The sequence below is a fragment of the Mustela erminea genome, chromosome 14, assembly GCF_009829155.1.
Source record: "Mustela erminea isolate mMusErm1 chromosome 14, mMusErm1.Pri, whole genome shotgun sequence".
Classification (NCBI taxonomy): Eukaryota; Metazoa; Chordata; class Mammalia; order Carnivora; family Mustelidae; genus Mustela; species Mustela erminea.
In genome coordinates this window covers 36,347,385-36,368,293 of record NC_045627.1, presented here as the reverse complement: position 1 = coordinate 36,368,293, position 20,909 = coordinate 36,347,385, and the positions used below count along the sequence as shown (strand labels likewise).

At 57.0% G+C, this 20,909-nt stretch overlaps 1 protein-coding gene across 12 annotated transcripts in view; it reads right to left on the bottom strand.

Annotated features, from left to right (window-relative positions):
* Positions 1-20,909, bottom strand: part of COL13A1 (collagen type XIII alpha 1 chain) — a 141,427-nt gene that overhangs the window by 50,369 nt on the left and 70,149 nt on the right. For 7 of the 12 annotated variants that reach the window (XM_032312055.1, XM_032312059.1, XM_032312065.1 and 4 more), the window contains 9 exons: positions 20,803-20,853; positions 14,399-14,434; positions 13,549-13,575; positions 12,492-12,518; positions 8,560-8,586; positions 8,433-8,459; positions 7,578-7,604; positions 4,476-4,541; positions 904-1,011 (listed from right to left, as the gene is read on the bottom strand). In XM_032312055.1, coding sequence (XP_032167946.1) covers positions 904-1,011; positions 4,476-4,541; positions 7,578-7,604; positions 8,433-8,459; positions 8,560-8,586; positions 12,492-12,518; positions 13,549-13,575; positions 14,399-14,434; positions 20,803-20,853 — 396 coding nt within the window. Of the gene's footprint in view, positions 1-903; positions 1,012-4,475; positions 4,542-5,616; positions 5,674-7,577; positions 7,605-8,432; positions 8,460-8,559; positions 8,587-12,491; positions 12,519-13,548; positions 13,576-14,398; positions 14,435-20,802; positions 20,854-20,909 lie in introns of all 12 variants that reach the window. The other 5 variants (XM_032312054.1, XM_032312056.1, XM_032312063.1 and 2 more) reach the window with 5 other exon arrangements.

Sequence of the window (20,909 nt, the reverse complement as noted above, 5' to 3'; positions counted from 1 at the left end):
AGCCCAGCAGCCCCCAAATCCAGATCACGGGAGACTCCAGCCCAAAGTAAGGGTGTGGTTTGCGGTGTTAAATGAAAAACATAACGGGGCACAAACTGTTACATTACTCAGAACGTGACCAACCTGGAAAGTGTTTAGGGGCAGACAAGTCTAAGGAGAAACATGCCAGGCCCCTCCGAGATGTTAATGACGGTGAACTCGGGATATGGCAAAATAAACAATTCAAATCGTTTTCTCTGTCCGTGTTCCCAATTTTTCACACCGCATGCATGATGCTTTTGTCATAAGAAACATAACCAGGTTCTTTTTCAATCACGTGAAAGAAACGTTATGAGACAGACTTTGTCCTTAATCCTGTCCCTTCAGTGACATAGGACATTTGTCTTGGCTCTAAGACCAAGAGAACCTGTTCTCTGCCAAGGAGGCCAGGTGCCGGCCCAGCTGCTCTGCTGTACCAACTAGGTCAAGACTTGGAGCGGGGTCTTGGCTAGCACTTGGAAAAGGGGGACTTGGTAGACCCTGGGCTTGACCTACTCCTGCCTGAGCGTGGTCTTGCCTGGAGGAAGGGAGGCACCTGTTGGCACAGCACGACCCAGCAATTCTACCTCTGGGAATCTAAAACAGTGAAAGGGGCAGCCTCTGGAGGATTCCTTCCCTGGAAGGCAATGACTGCCATTGGGGTCTGGCCCCAGCAGCTGGGGCAGAACCGGAGTGTGATGGGTGAGTATGTCAGGGTGGGCAGCTTCTTCACCAGTCCCCCACAGCCATTGACCTTGCCAAGGTGTTCTGCCCATTGGATGGGGACCTAGGTTTTTGTCAATGATGTAAGGTTTGGATGCTTTTAGAGAATGCTTGGGACAAGTCTTGGGAGGGGGGTAAAGGAGAGAGGAAGGAGATACTTACTGATGGCCCCATGGGCCCTGGCAGTCCTGGGGGCCCCAGGGGTCCGCTCGGTCCAGGGGGGCCTGGTGGCCCTGGTGGGCCTTGGATGCCGGCCTGGCCCTGTTCCCCCTGATGTTGGTGGAAACAAGAGTTAGAGGGAGAGCCCTGGGCCCAGGGACCGCCTCCCGTCCCAGTGCCATGCACCCGGTGAAGGGCCCGTGGTGGGCTCTGGTGGGCAGGCGGTATGGCGTGATGGTGGTGAGGCTGTGGTGGCGACTGCATGCAGGGACCCGTGGTAGCAAGGAGATGGTCAAGACATTAGGTCCCCAAGAGTGGGGTGTGGGGAGAGTCCAGAGAGGACCGGCTGCACAAACAGCCCCGGAGCAAGAGCCCTGCTGGGGGCAGAGACAGAGGCGTGAGCGAGGTGTCCCTGCCCAATAGTGGGCATGCTCCGGGCCCACTCAGATGCCCGGATCTAGCTCAGGGGGTCCTCAGCCCGGCCTGCCTCAGCCCCTCCCTCCATGTGGCGGTGACATCCTCTGGCTACGCTGGGCCTCCCAGGCATCAAATGATGGCAGCAGTTCCTTGTTTCTGCTGTCTGATTCTCTAACCCCAGTGTCCAAGGGGGTCCTTAGGTTGGTTGGTTTGGCTCACTAAACAGTTGGACAAAAGATGTGGTGTATACATTTGGACTGGGGGCTTCTGATGTCACACCGGGAGCCCTGGCACGGGAGGCCCACATTCCCGAGGGCAGTCATACCCTTCAGGTGTGGCCTGGGTTCCCCAGGTGCCTCAGTCACCCTCCCCCATCCTTTCTGCCTGCGGCCTGCTTTGGTCTCTTCCGTCATCCATGCCCAGCCTCACAGGACAGTTGGGTTTGCAACCCTGAGCTTGGTTGACTTTGTCACTGTAAAGCGCCGTATGCTTGCGTGGGTCTTCAGGAGAGTTCTTTCGTCCTGTCCCACTCGTCAGTCAGCTGGTCTGAGCCCAGCCCCCGTCACCCACTGTGCCTGTGTCCAGGAGGGGCTGGAGGCTCAGGGAGCTGGGGGTGGCATCGTGTTCCCTCAGGAGGAGGAGGAGAGAGCCTGGTCCATGTGATGCACCTCCTGGGGCTGGGGACCAACCGGGGTCATCCTAGATCTAGCCCAAAGCTGTCGTGTTGTTTTCTAAGTGAGCACTCCAGGGGCCATCTGGGCTCAGCTCCTGTGAGAAGGGGTCCATCCCTGCAGACAGACTAAAGCAGAAGAGCCTGACAGGTGTGCAAGCTCCAGGCTGGGCTGCTGGGAAACAAGGGTGGCCAGAACCGCAGGCTGGCCAGCCTTCTTGGTGAGCTCTCTGCAACCCTCTGGGGCAGGAACAGGGGGCTGCAGTTTCCTGCTGCAACCTCACAGGAGGAAAAGATGAGTAGAAACGGGGTGAGCAACCTCAGGGCAAGAACTGGGAGATTCCAGCAGCACCTGCGGTCCCTCGCTGGGCTGGGGTGTCCTAGTGCAGAGGGCACACAGCACGGTCAGGCTGGGGCCCGGGCTCCATCCCCTCTACCCTCTGAGAAGACACTCAAAGGCACAGAGTGTCTGTGGGGGAGGGGCCCGGGGTAGAAATGGGTCACGAGGCCCATTGCACGGAAGAGAAAATAGGCTCAGAGAGGTTGAACTCCCTGGCTGAGAATCCCGTGGGGGAGCTGGGACCCACACCTAGAACTCCAGACTGTTCTTAGTCATTCCAAATAAGCCCCCAGAAAAAAACCTGCTCACTGTCCAACTTTCTGCACTTTGGAAATGACCTCCAACACCATCTGCTAAGTACATCATATTTCATATAATTTCCTCTTTCGGCAAATGTTAAACTCAATATTTAAGTGTCTTACAGAGCCTGTAAAATCAATATTGGTTTATTGATAGGAAACGGACAGACCTTTTTACGTCCCATGATGGCTGGGGGCAGAAAAGCACTGTTCTCCAGGCAGACTCTGTGGCGGGCCGAGCACGGGCCCCCACGCTTCCCTCTCTACTTTGGAAACCAGCTCAGGGCGGCACAGAAAGTTCTGGCTAGCCCATGCCTTGCTCTTGAAAAGGGAGGCCATAATGTGCAGGGGCCTGGATGGAGTTCTGGGCACCTCCTCAGTTTTTCTGTCCATAAGGTGGGCATGATGGGTGCCTAATGCAACTAAGGCCAGGAGATGGCTGCTGGGGGCTGAGGTGAGCGACAAGTCTGAGAGCAAGGACAGCTTTTCTGGAATGGGGTCTGACACGGGAGGGTTGGGTGACTGGGGGGGTTGGTGCTTCTCTGAGCTGCCAGGGGGCCCCCCAAAGGGCCGTGCTTGGAGTAAGAGCTGGGAGCCCATAAAGGCTCTCGAGGATTTGGCTGTTGTAATGGGATATGCGGGCTTGGGTAGCACACGTGTCATGTGTCCCTCTGTATTTTTAGCTGTTAATTGGAGGGATTTTTCAGCCTTGTTCAGTCAGATGCCTGAACTGCTGGACTCTGGGCTCCTGACTCTTGAGTGTGGCCAGATGGTGGCTCTGGGCCCTGCTGTCCAGCTTTCAGAGAGCATCTCTGAGCCCTGCCCCTTCCAGCATCCCCTCGGCCTTGGGGGTAACTCCTGCACAGTGTAAGGAGGGCTGGGGGCATAAGGACAGCTTTGGGCTGCCCGGCCTAGAATCCAGGTCCAACACCTATGCTGGCTCCCTAGCTCTCTTGTGTTCTGTTCTTTGTAACCTAGTCTTATCGCAGCCTCCTGGGTTCGTAAGGCAGGAAGAAGGAAGCAGTTGCTTATAATGATGACACCCCTGGTCGTGGGCTACATTCCCTCCGCAAATGCCCTCACTCCTGAAACTCAGGTTATAAGGGATCGGGTGCTAAGCCATCCTTTTCTAAATATAAAGGGTATAGGTCCAACCGACAGAGCCCTGAGTGTGGGATCTAAAGTCTTGGTTCCCCAGCTTCCAGTTCTGCCTCTCTCGCTGTTTGTGTGACTTTGGGCACAAATTCACCCCTCTGGGCCTCAATCTGAGAACAGCACTGAAACAATGCCCGGAATAAGCGCTCTGCGAACAGCCCTATGCAGTAGAAACTGTTCATGTCCTCGTTTTACAAGTGAAAAAGCAGAGGCCCAGAGAGGTTAAGGCTTTTGTCCCCAATCCCACCGCTCAGAAGAGTCAGAGAAGCTCGGTGCTCTGCTATATCCTGGGTGTGTGACCTCAGGCAACGGCCTTCATGTCCCCAAAGCCTTGATTCCTCATCTGTGAAATAAGTACGATCGTGCCCACGTCGCAAAGCGAGCCAGAGAATGAAAGGAAATCAGACTTGTCAGATGTGCAGCGCGGGGGCCGGAACCCAGGGCTGGCTCTTGTAGCGGGGTGTTTCGAGGAGCCGTGGCGTGTGGTGTGTGGTGTGTGGTGTTGGGGGGTGTCCTGGGCTTGTGTACTTCCACATCTATGACACTCACGGGTCTGGTTTTGTCTAATTGACTTGAACTGAAGCAGAGCGAGGCTCTGCCCTTGTCTACAGTCCCAGCTGGCCCTCGGGGGCCCAGAGACCTGCCCAGCCCCTGGGGACGCCACGCATGGTCTGGACAAAAGGAAGGTGTCTACCTGGAAGGTCCGTCTTTTTATGACTGGGGGCGGAGCCAGACGCACTGAATTGAGGAGAGGCAGCAGCTGAGGAGAAAGATGAGTTGGAAGGCCAGAGGGCAAAGGCCAGAGATCGCAGGTGTTCAGAAGGATGCCGAATGTCGCCAGGAAGGCAGGGTGGCCAAGTGGGAGGCGAGGAGAGGAAGAGAGAAGAGTGATTAGCAGGCACGAGGCTTGGGGATGGAAGGCATGGAGGGCACCCTCTCGCGGTTTGAGGGGCATAGCGCCGAGCTTGTCCTTGGAGGGCACGCCATCCCGGAAGGAGGAGTGTGGCCCTTGGGGAATCGGCCATCAGCACCCCCGACGGGGAGAGTGGTCCCCTGACACACAGCCCACCATTGCACCGCCGGCCCTGCCTGTGCCTGGCGGAGGAGGGGGGCTGCTGGGCTGCTGGTTGGGGGTAGATACAGAGGCTCTGGGCAAGAGCCACAGGACCAGCTAAATTGGTACTCGAAGCCAGGCGGGGGTGTGTGGCAACCTCTGGGCTCTTCTTCTGGTTGAACAAGAAAGGCTAGCGTCAGCAGATCTGGGAGGATGGTCAAGGGCAGTGCCAAGTTGGGCTCCCCGGGGGCTGAGCTGGCCGAGGGTGTGGCCTGTGTGGGCACAAGCTAAATGCTACCAAGGTCTGCCCCTGGGGCCGGTGGGTTTGGAAAATAAAGGCCAGGCAAGGATGTCTCCGGCATGTTCAACCACTTTTGGGGGAGAGGCCACGTTCAATTGCATTATCTAATGTGATTTTCATTTCTGGAAATTCTCCTTGCTTCCAGTTTTTCTACCAATGACAGCTGAGAGCCCCAAGCCTTTAAGAAATGGTTAGAGCCCATGTGAAAACAAAGATGGTGTATAATTGACCTCTGGTTTCTGAAAGCATTTTAACTCCGACAGAGCCCCTGGGATGAGTGTTAAGGACCAGGGGCCGCCTGGGCTCAGAACTGGGAGCCCACCCATGGTCTTTCCAGGTCCCTGCCACCTTTAGGGGCCACGGCTGCCCCGAGAGCCCGGCTACCTCCCACTGTGGGGCTCGGGGACGTGCAATGTTGGGCTGTGGTCTGGGGAGTCTCTCAGCAGAGAGGGGCCCGGAGACCTTCCAGAATCCACCAACCTTCAGGGTAATGATCTGGTTGGAGCGCAGAGCCGAGAGAGTGCTGCTCAGGTGCTCCTGGCGCGGGAGGGGACCGAGGTGGGAGACAGGGCGACCAGGGCGTGAGTGCCGGAGCCCACAGACATCACCTGCTTGACGCCTGCCCCAGGGTACTCCATCTGCCCTCCCTCCCCTCTCTGGGATGCTGCAGGCCGGAGCAGGGGCAGGGACCAGCCCTGGATCTCTCATTATCCTGTGGGCCTGGAGGACGCCCACCCCTCCACCATTCCTACAGACCCTTTGGGAAACCAATAGGGCCCTCTTCCTAGATGCCCTCTTCCTACCCTCTGCCGGATCAACATGGGGTGCCCACTGCCTTGCCCCGCCCAACAGCTGAGCACCCAAATCTGCGGTCACCCCTGCCAGATTCATTCCCTCCCCTGCCAGGGCCATAGCTTTGCTGCACTCCATGGCCGAGGTGCTCCTAGAGCCTTCTATTGCTGCTCTCTCTCTCTCTTCCTCCCCCTCCTCCTGCTGCCCCCACCTCCCCCTACATTCACTAAGGACCAGTGATGACATACTGCCAACATGTCTGCCGTTGTGTTGTCTTTTGTGCTGGGGACACTGTCTTTCTTTCAGATAGCATAACAATTGCGTGAACCCATCGTTTCAAATCAGCACAGCTGACCTTCTGTTATTGTACCAGGATCAGGCCGGCCGGAACCCCAGGGCCCTGGAGCGCAGGCTGCCGACAGGCTCTGTCTGCACAGCTACCCGCTGGTACCCCCTGCCCGGGGCCCAGCCCCCCTTGGGCTTCAACCCCTGCCCCAGCTGTTTATGGGGAAGACCCCTGCAGCCTCTCGCTGGCCTGGGAAACCCAGGGGTCAGAGTGTGGGTGGTGAGACACTTCCCCGTGACCTTCTGGATTCGCGTGACTCTGGGCCTGACTGGTGCTTGTCTCTCCTCTTTCCCTGGTCTCCTTGCCTGACGGGGGCAGCAGCCAGGGAGGCCACACCGTGTGTATGCTTCTGGGCACAGTGAGGCCCGTGGCATAGGGATGGGCACCCAAAGACTCCAGGGTCTGCGAGTGACGTGTTTCTGGTCCCAGCTCACTGGGGCTTTCACCGGGGGGCCCACATCTTCATCTTCCCTGTCCCAAGAATAACCCCTGGCTCCCAGTGCTCACGTCTGCAGCTTCCTAACAGGACTGCTGCAGGCTTTGGGCTCTACATCCAGGGGCAAAACAAGGCAAAGGAAGGAGCTGGGGCCTAGGCAGGGCGGGGGGGGGGGTGGGTACTGGGAGACCATCTTAGCTCAGAAACTCCCACCCTGTTTGGAGAAGACCTCCTCCAGTCCTAGGGAGGCAAAGCAGAGGCTCTAGCCTTGAATCAACACAGTTGGCCCTCAGCTATCTCCCACCATTGAGGTCTGGGTCATCTGCAACAGTGACTAACCCAAAAGTCCCTCTGATTCAGCCGGGGCAGGCCGCCAGACACGCACACCCAGTCTCTCTCTCTCTCTCTCTCTCTCTCTCTCTCTCACACACACACACACACACACACATACACACACACACCCGGCAGGGAGTCAGACTCATGGACTCACACAAGCTGCATGGCCTTACAGAGAAGGCAACACGCAGAGGGGACATCAGGCCAGAAACCTGGAGTTCAGGTGCACGCACACATTGGAAGGCTTGTAAGCAAACAGTCCTGAAGGCTGCCTTGCAGGGGCAAACACACGGATACACGTGTAGGCAAACACGTGCCCACTGGAGACCAGCTCCGGTCAAGCACTCTACGGACCATCAGGCACACTTCCGGGGGCTACCTGCCCCCATGGCCACTGCTCTGGCTGCTGAGTGCAGGGGGGGCCTGGATGCCTCTAGTTTCCAAACTCTGGGGGTTCTGGGGCCCCCAGGTGGATGAGGCTGAACTGGGGGCGATGCTCCAGGAATGGATCTGTTTTAGGGGTTCACTTACCCGATGTGGGTACTCTCCACACTGACCCTGGGGAAGAAAGGGAGGGATGGAGAAGAGGGCATTAGGCACTCGGGGGAAATTGTGCCTCAGGGACATCCCCAGGAGCACACGTCCTCTCTGCTCACCAGTCCTGTGCTGATCGGGGCCGTAACTCCCGGAGGCAGGAGAGCTAAACCTCTCCCTCACCCATAGCTGGCAGCAGAGAAGAAACCCTGAAGGCCTGCTTGGACATGGCCCCGCGCAATGTAGGGCAGGATTCTGCTGTCCTATCCCACTTGCCATGACTGCAGTCAGGAGCCATGCTCCATGCCTGGCTGGAGATAGCAGAAAGTTCGGCCCTCTGGGTACCCCGCCCCCGCCCCAGCAGCCCTGAGCAGGAACCACTGGATGGGAAGTGCAGACACAGAGGTGAGCTATGGGCTCTGGGGGCCCTGGGAGATGCCTTCTCCGAGATGGGGGTGCCAGGTCTCTGTACCGTTCTCTTAAGGCCAGCCCAGCAGTGTCTCCATCAGAAATTTAAGGAAATGGAGAATGTATGAGGCCAGAGAGGGAGCCAGGCCAGTGGTTTACAAACGGATACCTCAAAACCTTAGAGGCTCATGGCGGCGCATCAGGAAGCACCTGGGGTAGAGAAGGAGTCCAGGGAGGCCGGGCTCCTGGCCACCGCTCCTCCCCAAGCACAGAACAAGCCCCAGAGCGCCCTCCCTCTTCTTTCTCATCCACTGCACCAACCCCTAAGACCCCCGGTTCTGTGGATAAACACGAACATTTGAACATAACCACTCCAGACCGCTTTCTTCTTTAGGGGAGCTGCTTCCTGCTATAAAAATTCTAGAAAACCTCCACCAAGCTTACCTTTTCTCCTTTTTGTCCTTGAGGTCCCTGTGAAGAGACAGAAATGGCAGAGTCAGAATGTGAAGCTAAGGCCACAGGGCCCCAAAGCCTTCCTGGGGTGGGGGGAATGTGAGGGCGAGGTACCCACCGGCTGTCCTCGGGGACCCGTCAGGCCCTGCGGGAGGAAGCACACACGGGTCAGTGGGCATACCGAGGCTGGGCAGGCTCAGAGGTGGGGGCCCCGCTAGGGCTCATGCTGGGACCAGCGCAAACGCATGGAGTCCTGAAGGCTGGCCTCCACCCACAGCCTGGTCCTCCAGTGCCCGAGACCTTTTAGGGGTTGTGGCCTGTCCAGGATGGCTCAGCTTCCTCCTCCATCAGTGGGTATGACTTGGTGACTTGCGCCCACACGTGGCCATGATGAAGAGCAGACGCCATCCCTCCTCTGTCCCTCCATGGCCCCCTCATGGGCCAGCCATGAAGGGGGGTGCGTGGAGACCTCAGGTGGTTCTCTTTGCTATGGGCTGCCTTGCCTCACGCGTGCCCATCTTCTCATGGGGCCAAGAAGCTGAGGTCCAAAGCCTCTAGGAGACCCTGCCGGCACATTCTGTCTTCCACCCAGCACTGCCTCAGCATGAAACCCACTGAGTCAGAAAGGCTTTGGGGTACATGGTTGGCAGTGGGGGGCACTTTGGAGAAGCCTTTGGTGAAGAGAGGACCCAGGAGGTTGGACCCCTCAGAGGAACTTAAGTAGTCTTGGGGCTCCTTCTGGGGTGTCTTGTCAGGTTTGCAGGGTTGAGAAAGAAGGGTTCAGGGTGGACCCCTGTTCTTTGAGGAGGATGCAGGGTTCAGCTGGTTGTCTCAGGAGCTGACCTGAGGCTGGTGTGGAGGGAAGAGGGGAGGACACGTGCCTCATGCTTTGAAGACCTGCTCTGAGGCAGGCTTTCAGGATGTGCTGAACTCATACCCGCACCGGCCCCCCGAGAAGACACTCATGTCTGCTCCACCTCCCAGACGAGGTAATGGAGAGGGGCCCTGAGGCTCAGTGAGCAGGGGTGCTGGGACGAGAGCCCGGGTCTTCTGACGGCAAATGTCCAGCTGTTTCCACTCTGCCACGCTCTCCAAACTGGGCTGGGGCTCAGAAGGCAGGGCTTCTAGACTTGGCTGGAGCCACAGGCAGTGCCTCAGCCCCTGGGACCCTGAGGTCCCTTTCACCCTTTCAGCCACCATCCCGAGGGCCTGTGAGGCTCCATCTGCTGGACCCATCTCTTCAGGATCTCCCTGGAGGGGCCCCGACTTGTCAACTGGACCAACCACCAAATCGGGAAATTCCCAGCAGGTTCGCGGGAGGGGACAAGTGGACTTTGGGACCACCCATGCGGCACCGTGACCCATGTGGCTGGCCAGGTATTCAGCACAAGGCCTGTCTACACCTTCCATTTGGTTCTGGGGGCTCCTCTGGGGTGGATGGGGCAGGGGCGATCCCCTTTTGAGGTGAGGACACAGGTTCAGCATGTGAATAAGCCCCAGGCCCCTGTGCTGCATGCCTAGCAGAGGGGAAGCCATCGGGGGATGGAGGTGAGTGGGAGACAGGCGGATGATAAGCAGGCCAAGATAATTACACTAGACGGTGTGTTGAATTAATAGCGAGGAGTCCCTGTGCCAAGCCAAACAGAAGCCTAATGGCTCTGGGGTCCGTCAGATGTTGATGGATGACTAAGAGGCAGACAGGAGATCTATCACACTGGTGTGGGCTCATGGGAGATGGGGTGTCCTCAGCCTTTCCCCCCGAAGTTAGCTCAGACCTCCAAAGACAGGGGAGACGCATGGGTGGTTCAGTGGGGTGGGGTGGCGAGATGGCAAAGGAAGTGCCCCCATAGAATGGTTCCTGTCCCTCAAGACAAAAGGCTCTGGCCACAGAAAGGAGGGTGGTTAAGGTCCCACCCCATGGGTCTCAGCCCCAGCTCGGTTATTTAAAAGCTGTGGAGGCTTGGGCAATATACTCAACCTCTCGGCGCCTCAGTCTCCCCTTTTGTAGAGTAGGGATGATAAGCTATCACAAGGATTACAGAGCAGGGCCTAGTTGACTATCATTATGACTTCTGGGTTGCCACAGACTGTGCTATGGTTAGCGTCGGGCCACAAGGAAAGGGAAGAAGGTGGCAGGGAGGGGTAGAGGGAAAAGCGCCCCAAACTCCTGACATCTGAACCCTAGCGCCTCTGGAGCAATGGCAGCATGGAAAGGTTCCTGCCTTGGTCTCCACGGCTTCACACATGCACAGAGCAATGCTTGAGACAGGGGAGGGGCAACACGTCATGCACCTGCAGTGGGGGTGGCCGTGATGGACAGGAAAGCTGGATGGACACCTGGGTTCCCGCTCTTCCATCCATGGCCCCCAGAACCTCACTGCCCTTTTTCCAGCTCTGTGGATATTTTAAGGGCTTGCCTGCCTCAGGGCCTTTGCATATGCTGTTCTCCCATGTCCAGATGCTCTTTCCCTTCCTTTTTCTTTTAGTTAAACCCTCATCCCTTGGGCCACAGTTCATGTCTTTATCAGAAAGTCTCTCTGACTCTTAACCCCTGGTGACATGCTGTAACATGGAGGTTTCTCAGGCTACCAGGCATCGCCTTTTTATAGCACTGTGCCAAGGTAATTTGTCAATTATGCATCAGATTGTTCAAATGCATGCTTCCCCTCTCGACGGTGAGCTCCAGGATGGCAAGGACAGTGTTTCCCTTATACCTGGGACCTGGCACAGTGCCCAGAGTAGTGCGGATACTCAATAAGAATGTGTCCAGGGAAGGCATGAGGCAGGGAGATAGGGAAGGAGAAAAGGAAAGAAAGAGGAAGAGAGGCCATAAAACGTGGAAGGAGGGAAGGAATTAGAGAATTGGGTTTGGATCCTGTTTCCGAGGCTCCCTAGCTGTGTGACTTAAGGCAAGTTCCTTAGCGTCTCTGAGCTTCAGTTCCCACTGCTCTCAGGGGGCTACTCGTAGGACCTGGAGCACAAGGCTTATGCTGAGGATGAGGGAGATGAGGCACGCATAGTACTTAGCTCTGTGCCCACCTCATAGAAAACCCTCAGTGAGTGTGAACTGGGTCTGAGTTAACCAGACAAGCTAAAGCCCAGAGGGAGCTGAGTTGCCAAGAGTCCCATGCAATGTAGGGGGAGCTGGGGGAAAGGCCAGGTCTCCTTTCCCATCCACAAAGTTAGCCACCTCTTTTGACGGGCAGAGTTTCTGCCTCCCGTGCCATGGCTGCACCCCGGTTGTGAGTGGAGAGTGTCCTCATGTCTGCACTTGGAGCAAGACACACACCAGAACCGTGCTGGGCAGGGAGGCAGGGAACCTTGCCATGCTGCACATTCCGGGCCCTTCTGCAGGAGGGAGGGTCCTCCCAATGTAGAGGTGACCACCCGGGGAGGCTGGATAGCATCCCAGCCTGGGACTGGCTCATCTACTCTTAATGGGCCATCCCTTCCACAGAGAACTGGCCTCCTCCCCTGGAGTGGGCGGCTCCTGACAAGGGGCGGCTCTCCCTTCTGGAAGGAGGGGCCTGGGGAGATCAGAGAGACAGGAAATCCCTATACAAGGCTTTGCTGAAAGTGGAAGGGGTGGGAAGGAAGGTGGGGGCAAGTCGGCTTTGTGCCCAGCTGGGGCAGGAGCACGGAGAGTCCTGGGGCAGCCCCGAGCAGGGCAGGGTCTGGCTAAGAGGAAATCCGGTTGCAGAGAAAGTGCTAGATGCTCCCCCCATGCTGAGTTTACATTCAGCTCTGAGGCAAAGGCGTGGCACTTTGGGAGCACCTGCCTCCACTGTGGGACACTGGCGACCTTGGACCTCTCTGGACCTCCTCTTCCTCCTTTTTCAGGCAGAGAAGCCCCCTGCCTGCCTCTCCCCACCGTGTTCACGTGAGGACCTGGGGGATATGTTGTACACAGCTGGGAGTGACTGTGGGGGCAGCCGCTGGATGGTCCCTGGGGGTCTCCTTCGCTGGGTGGCGCTTGGCTGCAGACCATGAGGGCCAGGCTGACCACCCCCCCCCACCCCCAAAGGGAAAGCAGGAAAGCCGAGGTCTTACCATCTCCCCTTTGGGTCCAGGGTGGCCCTGGAAGGAGAAGAGTGTGAGCGCGGGTTCACTGCACCCCAAAGCCCCTGCCCTGCCCTCTCTCCATCACCCACTGCTCATTTGCCCACGTCTCTCTTCCTCACCTGTCCTCTCGCTCCCCTGCTGGACCCACTGGCTCAGGCTTAGGCACCTGCCCGCCACCCTTCGCTGGATCTTACTTAACAGCCGCCAGCCCCCCAAGAACCCTGCTCTGTGCACACACCCTGGGCCGCTTGGAGGCAGGCCGGGTCCTGGGAGCTGAGTGGGAAAGGCCACCAGACCCCTCGCTGTGCTCAGCTCTGGCCTGCAGTGGGGGATGGCCAGGCGGGCGGCCAGACCCTCATCAGGGGGCCGCCAGTGGCTCAGGGTTGAGGCGAGGGTGAGGCTCTCACTGCTTTCCCTGGTCATCTCTGAGGGCCAGAGGGCCAGAGCACTCCCCTAGCTCACCCCCTCTGAGGAGTGGGGAGGGGTCTCTTTCCCCCATGAATATTTGGGTCTGGGGCCCAAGCCCAAAGGATTAAAATGGACAGAGGGAGAGCTATGGATGGGGACACAGGGTCCATGTGGACAAGGGTGTCAGGGGACCTCCACTGGGGTGGGGGACCCATGGAGACAGGGAGGCGAAGGCAGCCCTCCGGCAGTGCTGGGGAGTGGTGGGGAGGGGGTTCCACGCTTGAGCTCTCTGCTCCTCTTCCCTCCCTGCTGCCACCCCGCCTCACTCCCTACCTCAACCCCTTCCAAGGGTGCCTCAGAAACTCCAACTTCTCAGGGCGGCTCTTGCCCCAGATGCCGAGAGCCCAGCTTGGTGGCCGTGGACTTTTGTCTATGGGAGGCCCACAGGGGTCAGGGGCGACTCATTCTAATAGCCCCTTCGTGCCTCCCACAGGCAACGATTTCCCACCCCAGAATGAGCATTCATTCTGGAGCTTCTCCCATGGAGTTTGGGTCTTGCCGAAGGATTGAGGACCTGGGGCTATTGACCCTGATTGAGCGAGGGAGAGGAGCTCACAGCCCGAGAGGGTCCACTCACCGGTTTGCCATCGAGCCCAATGGGACCCTGAAAGAGGAAAGAGGCCACGTGTCAAGACAGCAGCGCAGGTTTCCTGCCAAAGAGGCTGCCTGGGCTGTGGTTAAGGGCACGGATTCTGGACTCCAAGTTGGAGTTCAAGTGTCTGCCTGACCACTCACTGGTTATATGACCGTGGGTAAGCTTAAACCTCAGTTTCTTGTTCTACAGTGGGGTTAACAGAGGGGTCTCTATGAGGAGTGAGCGAAGTGCCACTGTCCTCTACCAGGCACGAGGGACAGCCTGGTGGATGACAGTCACCAGGGCGATCACAGACCTAGCTCCTCCTCCTGACCCCGACTGCAAAGTGAACTATACCTTGCTAGAGAGCCGGGGGCTGGCTAACACCAACGCCCGCCCAGGGAAAAGGAAGAGCTAGCTGCCCCCCTGTCCTCCATCGTAGAACCTGTCTTGGACCCCTGGGGCAGGGGTCACAGGCACCTGGATGGCCCCATGACCACCTCGTGCAGGCAGGTCTCCTCTCCAAGCCAGGTCAGTGGTTGCTTCCTGAGGTTTGTCATCTGTTCCATGTTCCCGTGTCCTGCTGGGGTTTACCCAGCCTGTGACTTGCCTCGCCTGTCCCTGTCCATTGTCACTTCCTTCCCCCATGACTGTCCCTGTCCTCTCTTGCGATCTGGGCCAAATGCCAGCTACTCTCCTCAGTGGCTCTCCGGGAGAGGCTGCAGGAAAGGGTCCTTACTGACCAGAGTTTGGAAGGTCAAGAGCAGCTTGAGGGCTGGCCCCACATGAAGTTTAACCCAGCCAGGCCCAGGGGTCACCGGGGACACAGCCCATCTCAGCCCTCCCTACTTACCGGAAATCCAGGGAAACCTCGAGTGCCCGGCTGACCCTGGAAAGAGCAGAAGAGTGAGGATGGGCCCAGGAGGGCATAAAGTTAGACCGAGTCCCCTTTGCTCCCAGCGTGCCTGTGGGTTCCCTCCCACTCTTCTGGGGTCCTCCGGGGGAGATCCTCCCCACAGTGAGCTGTCTACCAGGGAGGCTGGAGAAAGATGGAAAGGAATACCAGAGGAAGCCTTCCCCAGGGTATGGGGAAAAGGAGGGGTCCAGCCTCCTTCAGGTCTCCCTGGGAAGCAGAGCTGAGAGCTCCTCAGGACCTCCATGCCCTGAACCCTGACATGTGAACAGGGAGCTGGAGGACACGGACCGGCCCACCATACCCTGAACACCCCAGCTGTGATCTTCTGAGTCCATTTTATTTACACAGTCATTGCCCCGGGCCATGTACATGTGAGGGTGGTTTGGATAGCAGAAGCCGACCTTCAGAAGGGGTGTTTTTAGGCCACATGGGTCAGACTGCTCGTTTTTCTCTCGCCCTGGCCAGCAGACCCCACCACCTGCTGTTGGGCAATCTCGGGGCCCCCTGGTCTTTGTGTCCATTCAGGCCCATTCTCCTGTAGGTGCAGAGTGCCACGCAGGTAGGCGTTTGGGCTGGAGACTAGAAGCCATCAATCATAGCCCAGGACAGGAATGCCCAGAGACCTCTGCTCAGGGGACACAGCTCAGTGGGAAAGGGACCCTGCCATCAGGGTGGGAGCGTCGGTCAAGTGGGGAGTGAGCCGCGTCCTACAGGGTCGGGATGTGCTTGTGGCAGGCGGCCCAAGGGCAGGAGGGAGGAGATGCCGCTCACATGTCAGAGGGCCCCAGGCTTCGCTCCTGTCAAGGGTGAGTGATGCTAAGAATAGCACTAAGGAGAAAACCCGGAAACCCTGCGCTGTGGCCTCTGGAACCTCGCAGTGTAAACTTTCAACTACTCTGCATGCCGAGAGGCCCAAGGAAAAAGGTCAGGAGGAGAGGATTCCAGAAACATCTTCAAGTCCCACTCGGGAAGATGTTTACACGGTAAGGATAATCACATGGTTTGCTAATTACAGAGCCTGCCCGGGAGCAGGCTCCATCTCCCCAGCTCAGAGCCAAATCCGGGGCTAACCAAGGCTTTTTCGGGACCTTGGGAAGAATGTTGTCATTGACCAAATGGAAACCGGGGCTCTACTTTCTGGAGATGCTGGGCTGGGTAAGGCACCCGGGGAGGCCTGGAACTGGATTTTAATCTACATCTCTTCAATTACACGCTGAAGCTGGACCTCTCCCGCAGTGTTTACAGGCGGGTCATTTATCCGTGAACTGCCTGCTTGTGTTCCTTACTGTCAATTTCCCCTCACTTGTTTGTTTCCCATTGACCCAAGGGCAGCTCTTCGTCAAGGACGCTAACTCTTTGAGAGCCACGTGCAACGCCAATATTCCTTCCAACCCGGCATTTGTCTTTTTCTTGCTGTATTTCCCGCCCGATGGAAGTTTTGCATTTGGGCGGACAAACTTATCAATCTTTCCCTATGGCTCCTGGGTTTTATGCCATGTTTCTAGGGGACCTCCCCAATGCGGACTTCATAAATGTCTGCTCACGCTTTGTCCTTGTATTTTAGTTTCGTGTTTTACTTCTAAGTATTTTATCCATTTGGTATTTATTCTGGTATAACAAGTGAGGTACAGATTCATCTTTTTTTTTTTTTTTGGCTTTACCTTTTAGTAAATGACTTGTCCCCTAGCCCAGCATCATCTCCTAAACAATCTATTTTCCTCTTCCTACTGTGAAATGAAACTTTTACCAGGGACTAACTTCCCAGATGCATTTGGCTGTATTTCTGGCCTCCCCATTTTGTTCTATTTAACTGCTCTGTTTTTATAATACACTGGATATCTAGTAGAACAACCAGTCCTCTCCTGCCCTATCCCCTTACTCTTTTTTTCAGAATTTTCCTAACATCCTTATGAAAGTTTACTTTTTTCTCCCCAAACGAAATGAACATTATTCTGTTGGACTCCCAACCCCCATAAAAAATTCACTGGAATTAGGATCGTATTAAAGTTATGGATTATAAATTTATTTGTAAATTAATAATGGATTAATACTATGTCCTCCCATGTAAGAACAAGGGACACAAACTTTCCATTTCTTTCCAAATCTCTTCCCTTAATTCAAGGCCAGGGCGGAGAGGGAGCCACGTGGATCCCTGCTTTTTGGAAGTGAACCCCAATGTCTACTCCTTCTTGCAATTTGTGTGGGGTAAATCCACATAGACAGACAGAAGCTTAACTCTCCCTTTCCTTCTTTCTGACCCCTGAAAGAGGGTCAGTCCTGTATCTGCCCAGAGCAGGCCTCCTACTCCACGTCAAGGCTGACTATCTTTCAAACAAAACCCCGTGCTGGTCAGTATTTAATTGTTGGCTGAGGTGACAGGGAGTGGGAGAGAAGAGCCCTGCTTTGTACAGCATTTGCTAATCTCTGTGGTGTAAATATACCTCCCACCATGGCTGATTTTAAGCTATCAGCGTGATGCCACTGAGCACAGAGTTGGGAGGGGGTGTGTGTGATCTGCTCTTACGAACCCGGTGAGCCAGCTCCAGCTCTGACCTCCAGCAGCAAACGGGGTGGAGGGGCAACATCTCCCTTTGGACGTGACAAGGACATCTCAAGTTCATCACTTTCTGGTTAAACTCATCTTCCCCAGCAAAATCCTCTCCCCTATCTGGAGAATGCTACCACCGTCCACTTGGTTACTCAAGTCAGAAACGTGGAGTCACCTTGAACTCCTTCTTTCTCAATCCTCACTTCTGTCGTTAGTGAATCAGCCAATTCCACCTCCAAAAGGTGCCACCAGCCCAGCCCTTGATTATTGCAAACGTCTCCCAGCCAGTCCCCCACCTGCAGCTGCTTCTAAACGTTCCATGCCGGAGCAGGGAGGGACAGGACATCTTTTCAGACTGCACATCTGATCACGTCCATCCTCAGCTGAACACTGCAAGGCTCTCCGCGGCCCTCAGGATAGAGTCCCGACTCCTGAAGACCCTGTCCTGGTCTTTCTCCACCAGGTCCTGCTCCCCTCGCTAGCCTGCCCTTGCTCTGCTATGCAAAGCACTTTCCCTATTTCCTGGCAGTTTATAAGAACCTGTCTTCCCTGGGGGGCGGGGATGGGGGGCTCCTCCCCAGCCTCACAACCTGGGAAACTCTGCTCTTCCCTGATCACCATTTACTTAATCCTCCCTTTCCTGGAAGACTTCTCTGTCTGCCCCCACCCTAAGGCGGGTGCCCCCGCCAGTGGGCACTGCTCCCTAGCCATCATGGCTGAGCACGGTCTGTACCCTAATCAAGATGGGCTTCCTGGTCTCTCTGCACAGGGACAAGCAGGGTGGGTCAGATTTTCACTGTCTACTCAGCACCTAGCCTCCAGTTGGTGCCTAATAAATATTAATGATCTGAATAAGCAAAGAAACGCTCAGTGGGTGTATGGATCCAGCCTGGGGTATCTCCTTGTGAGTGAGGGCTGAGAGTTCCTCAGAGCCCTGAGAGCTCCCTCCTGACCCCTGAAGACAAGCTGAGGGGCTCAGGGAGGGAGTGGGCTCCCCTTGAGATGGGGAGGGTGTCTCCTAGCCTGGCAGATGACCTGCTCGGTGTCCGCTGGGCCAGCCAGAGTCCCGGCCTCCCCCTCGCTGTAACGGGGCACCCCATTCCAGCATCTTGCTCATTGGAATGTAAACTGTTCTTTCCAAAAGTTCCCGGCTGGCTTCCCCTTGGGTAGAAGGGGGAAGAAGCTCCAAGAGAAGAGGCAGGTGGCCCTTGAGGGTGACAAGGCTGGTTCTTATTAGGAGCATTTATTCTGAGCCCTTTCTAGCTGAGTGGAAAGCCACACGTTCCCCATAATCCTCGGCCCTACAGAGGGCTTGCCTACTTGGCGTCTCCCCTTTATGATGAATGTTCCCTTTGTCTTCCCCTGCCCCCTGCTCTCACCAGCTCTGGATGGCTTCCCGGGAGGAGCTGACGTGCTTGCCCTGATCTCCAGTGAGGACTCAGAAGGGTCCAGTCATCTGGGCGTGGGCACCCACACAGGTGAAAGGCGGGCATGGTTAAGCCTCCTGGTACTATACCTCCTGGTACCTACCACCAAGGCTGCACCCACACGGAGAACCGTTTCTTCTCCTGAAGGTAAATATCCCTTTAAAAGAGTAGAGCTTGAAACATGGAAGAAAGGGTTGCCTCGAGAGCGGGCAGGAGGCAAAGCTGGCCCAGCCCAGGGTCTAGCCCTGAGCTGCTGAGCGGTCTCAGGTGCGTTGTGAAACTCTGTCTCCTTCTCTGGGAGATGGGCTGGCAGGCCTGCCCCACCACCTTGTCGGGAGGATTGACAGAGGCCTGGGCATAGGTGGGCTCTCTCAGCACAGGCCCTAGGACAGGGTAGGTGCCCAGGGGATGGAATTTATCTGTGTTACCTGAAGAGAAGCTACTTTTCGCCACTAGAGGCAAATCCTGGGCAGGATACGGTTCCTCATCACGTGCACTGATCCAGAAGCCAGGGGATCTGAAGCAGACCCCTGCCCCCGAGCGTGTTCTCAGAAGGGGGGCCTTTTCAACAACGTTTCGGTAACTTGTTGGCGTGACACTGCCAAAAGGGTGTCGGAGGACTGGAGTGACTGACCCAGGGGGATCTGTGATGAGACTGGGAGGCAGGCCGGGGTGCTGGCCAAGGGGTAGGGCCCGTATTCTGTTACTCTTCGGTCCACCTCACAGGCCTGCCCTGGCTTGGTCCCGGCCATCAGAACCTGGGGACTGGCTTTCTCGGTGACCTTCTCACCTCCTAGGGACCCCCTGGCTGAGCGCCATCTTGGGCAGGAGCTGCTGGGCCCAGGGCGTGGGCGTGGCAGCTCCTCTGATGCACATGGAAGCTTACAGCCCATCCGAGCAATGGCCACATGAGCCCAGAGGCCCGGATGATGCCGGTTACCCCAAGGCCTGCCCATGTGTCATAGCAGGGAGCCCCGAGGCCCAGGCTGAGCACCTTAATCCCCAGGCGGCCACCCTCAAGGGAGTGACCCTGGGCTAGCTCTTCGGCCTCTCTGCGCCCAGATTTTCTCAGGTGATAACAGTACCTACCGGTGGGCTTCTTGGGAGAATTGGGTAAGTTACAGTGTGCAGCCGTCTTGGGATGCTGCCTGCCACAAATTCTGTGCCAAGGGTCAGTCCTTGAACATCATCGCTGGGGTCCAAGCCAGAGGGAATCTTGCCCAGGAAGCCAGGTCTCTGCAGCCCAGGACCTTTCCATCTCTGCCTCCAGCCTCGGCCCCTGCCCAGTCTGCCAGCCCTGCTCCCTAGCTCTGCCCTTTGGCTCCCCTCTCTGACCTGCCCCCCACCTCCCAGCAGCCCTGGTCGGCCAAGCCTCCTGTGGACAGGACTTAGCAATCTGCTCTCTGACCCCGCTCCCTAGACCATGGGTAGGAGATGCTCTGGCTTGCCACCGCTCCCTCTGGTGAAGGCAGGGGAAGGGGCAGGCTAGGCTCCACGCCTCTGCTGGGTTAGCCTCAGACTCCCAGAGGCTAGCCCTCTGCTTCCTTCACCCTCTCACTGTGCAGGCAGGACAGGAAAAGTGCACAGTGGAGCATGGAGATGGTGGCCTGATCTATGGGGGAAGCCCTGGGTGCCAAGCGTCTTGGGTTCGATTCCTGTCCCAGCCTCTATATGTGGGCCCCTGGCCCCTCGCTGGGCCTGTTTCCCCTTCTGAGGGGGTTGTGCTAGACCATTGCTGAGGGTTTTTTTACCCTGACATTCGGTGATTGCCCTGATGCCCTGTGGTTTGGGCTTTCCTTCCCACAGTCACAGTGTCTTCCCACATCACCACCCTGTCCCCCTTTGGTCCCTGAGGAAACATGTCAGAGGGGAAGCCTCTGATGTCCCTGAGCCCCCGGCCAGTGGGTAGAGGTGAGTAAGAACCAGGACTCAGCAGGGTGCACAGAAAGGGGCCTTTCAGGATGAGTGGTGGGTGAGGCCTATGCTGAGACCAGGAGTGGGCATTTGGGGCAGTGGATCTGAACACTGGGTATCTGCTGGGCATCTGCTCCACGGGCTTCTGAAAACAAGTCTCATCCCCCTAGAAAGCTGGAGCAGCCGTCTGGGGAGGAGTGAGCATTTTCTCCACTGCCTGTAAGCAACAGGGTCACCTCGCAGCTGTGGCTTCCTGGCCAAAGGGTGGCCCTTGCGAGCCCTCCCGAGAGGTTGTAATTTAGGTATTTTAGGCAGGCCTGACCTGGCTGACCACATCACAGGCGGTGGCCAGCAGGCCCAGAGGCAGAGCTGGGACTCGTTCCCCTCCACCCAAACCCTTGTCATTCCCTGGCCCAGCACCCCCACCCTGAAGAAGAGCAAAAGCCACTTACTGGGGGGCCTCGGGGGCCGATGATGGACACGCCGGCATCTCCTGGGGCCCCCTGTGGGAGAGAGAGAGGGGAGAGGGAGAGGGACAGGGGCCCGGAGTGGGCGTTGG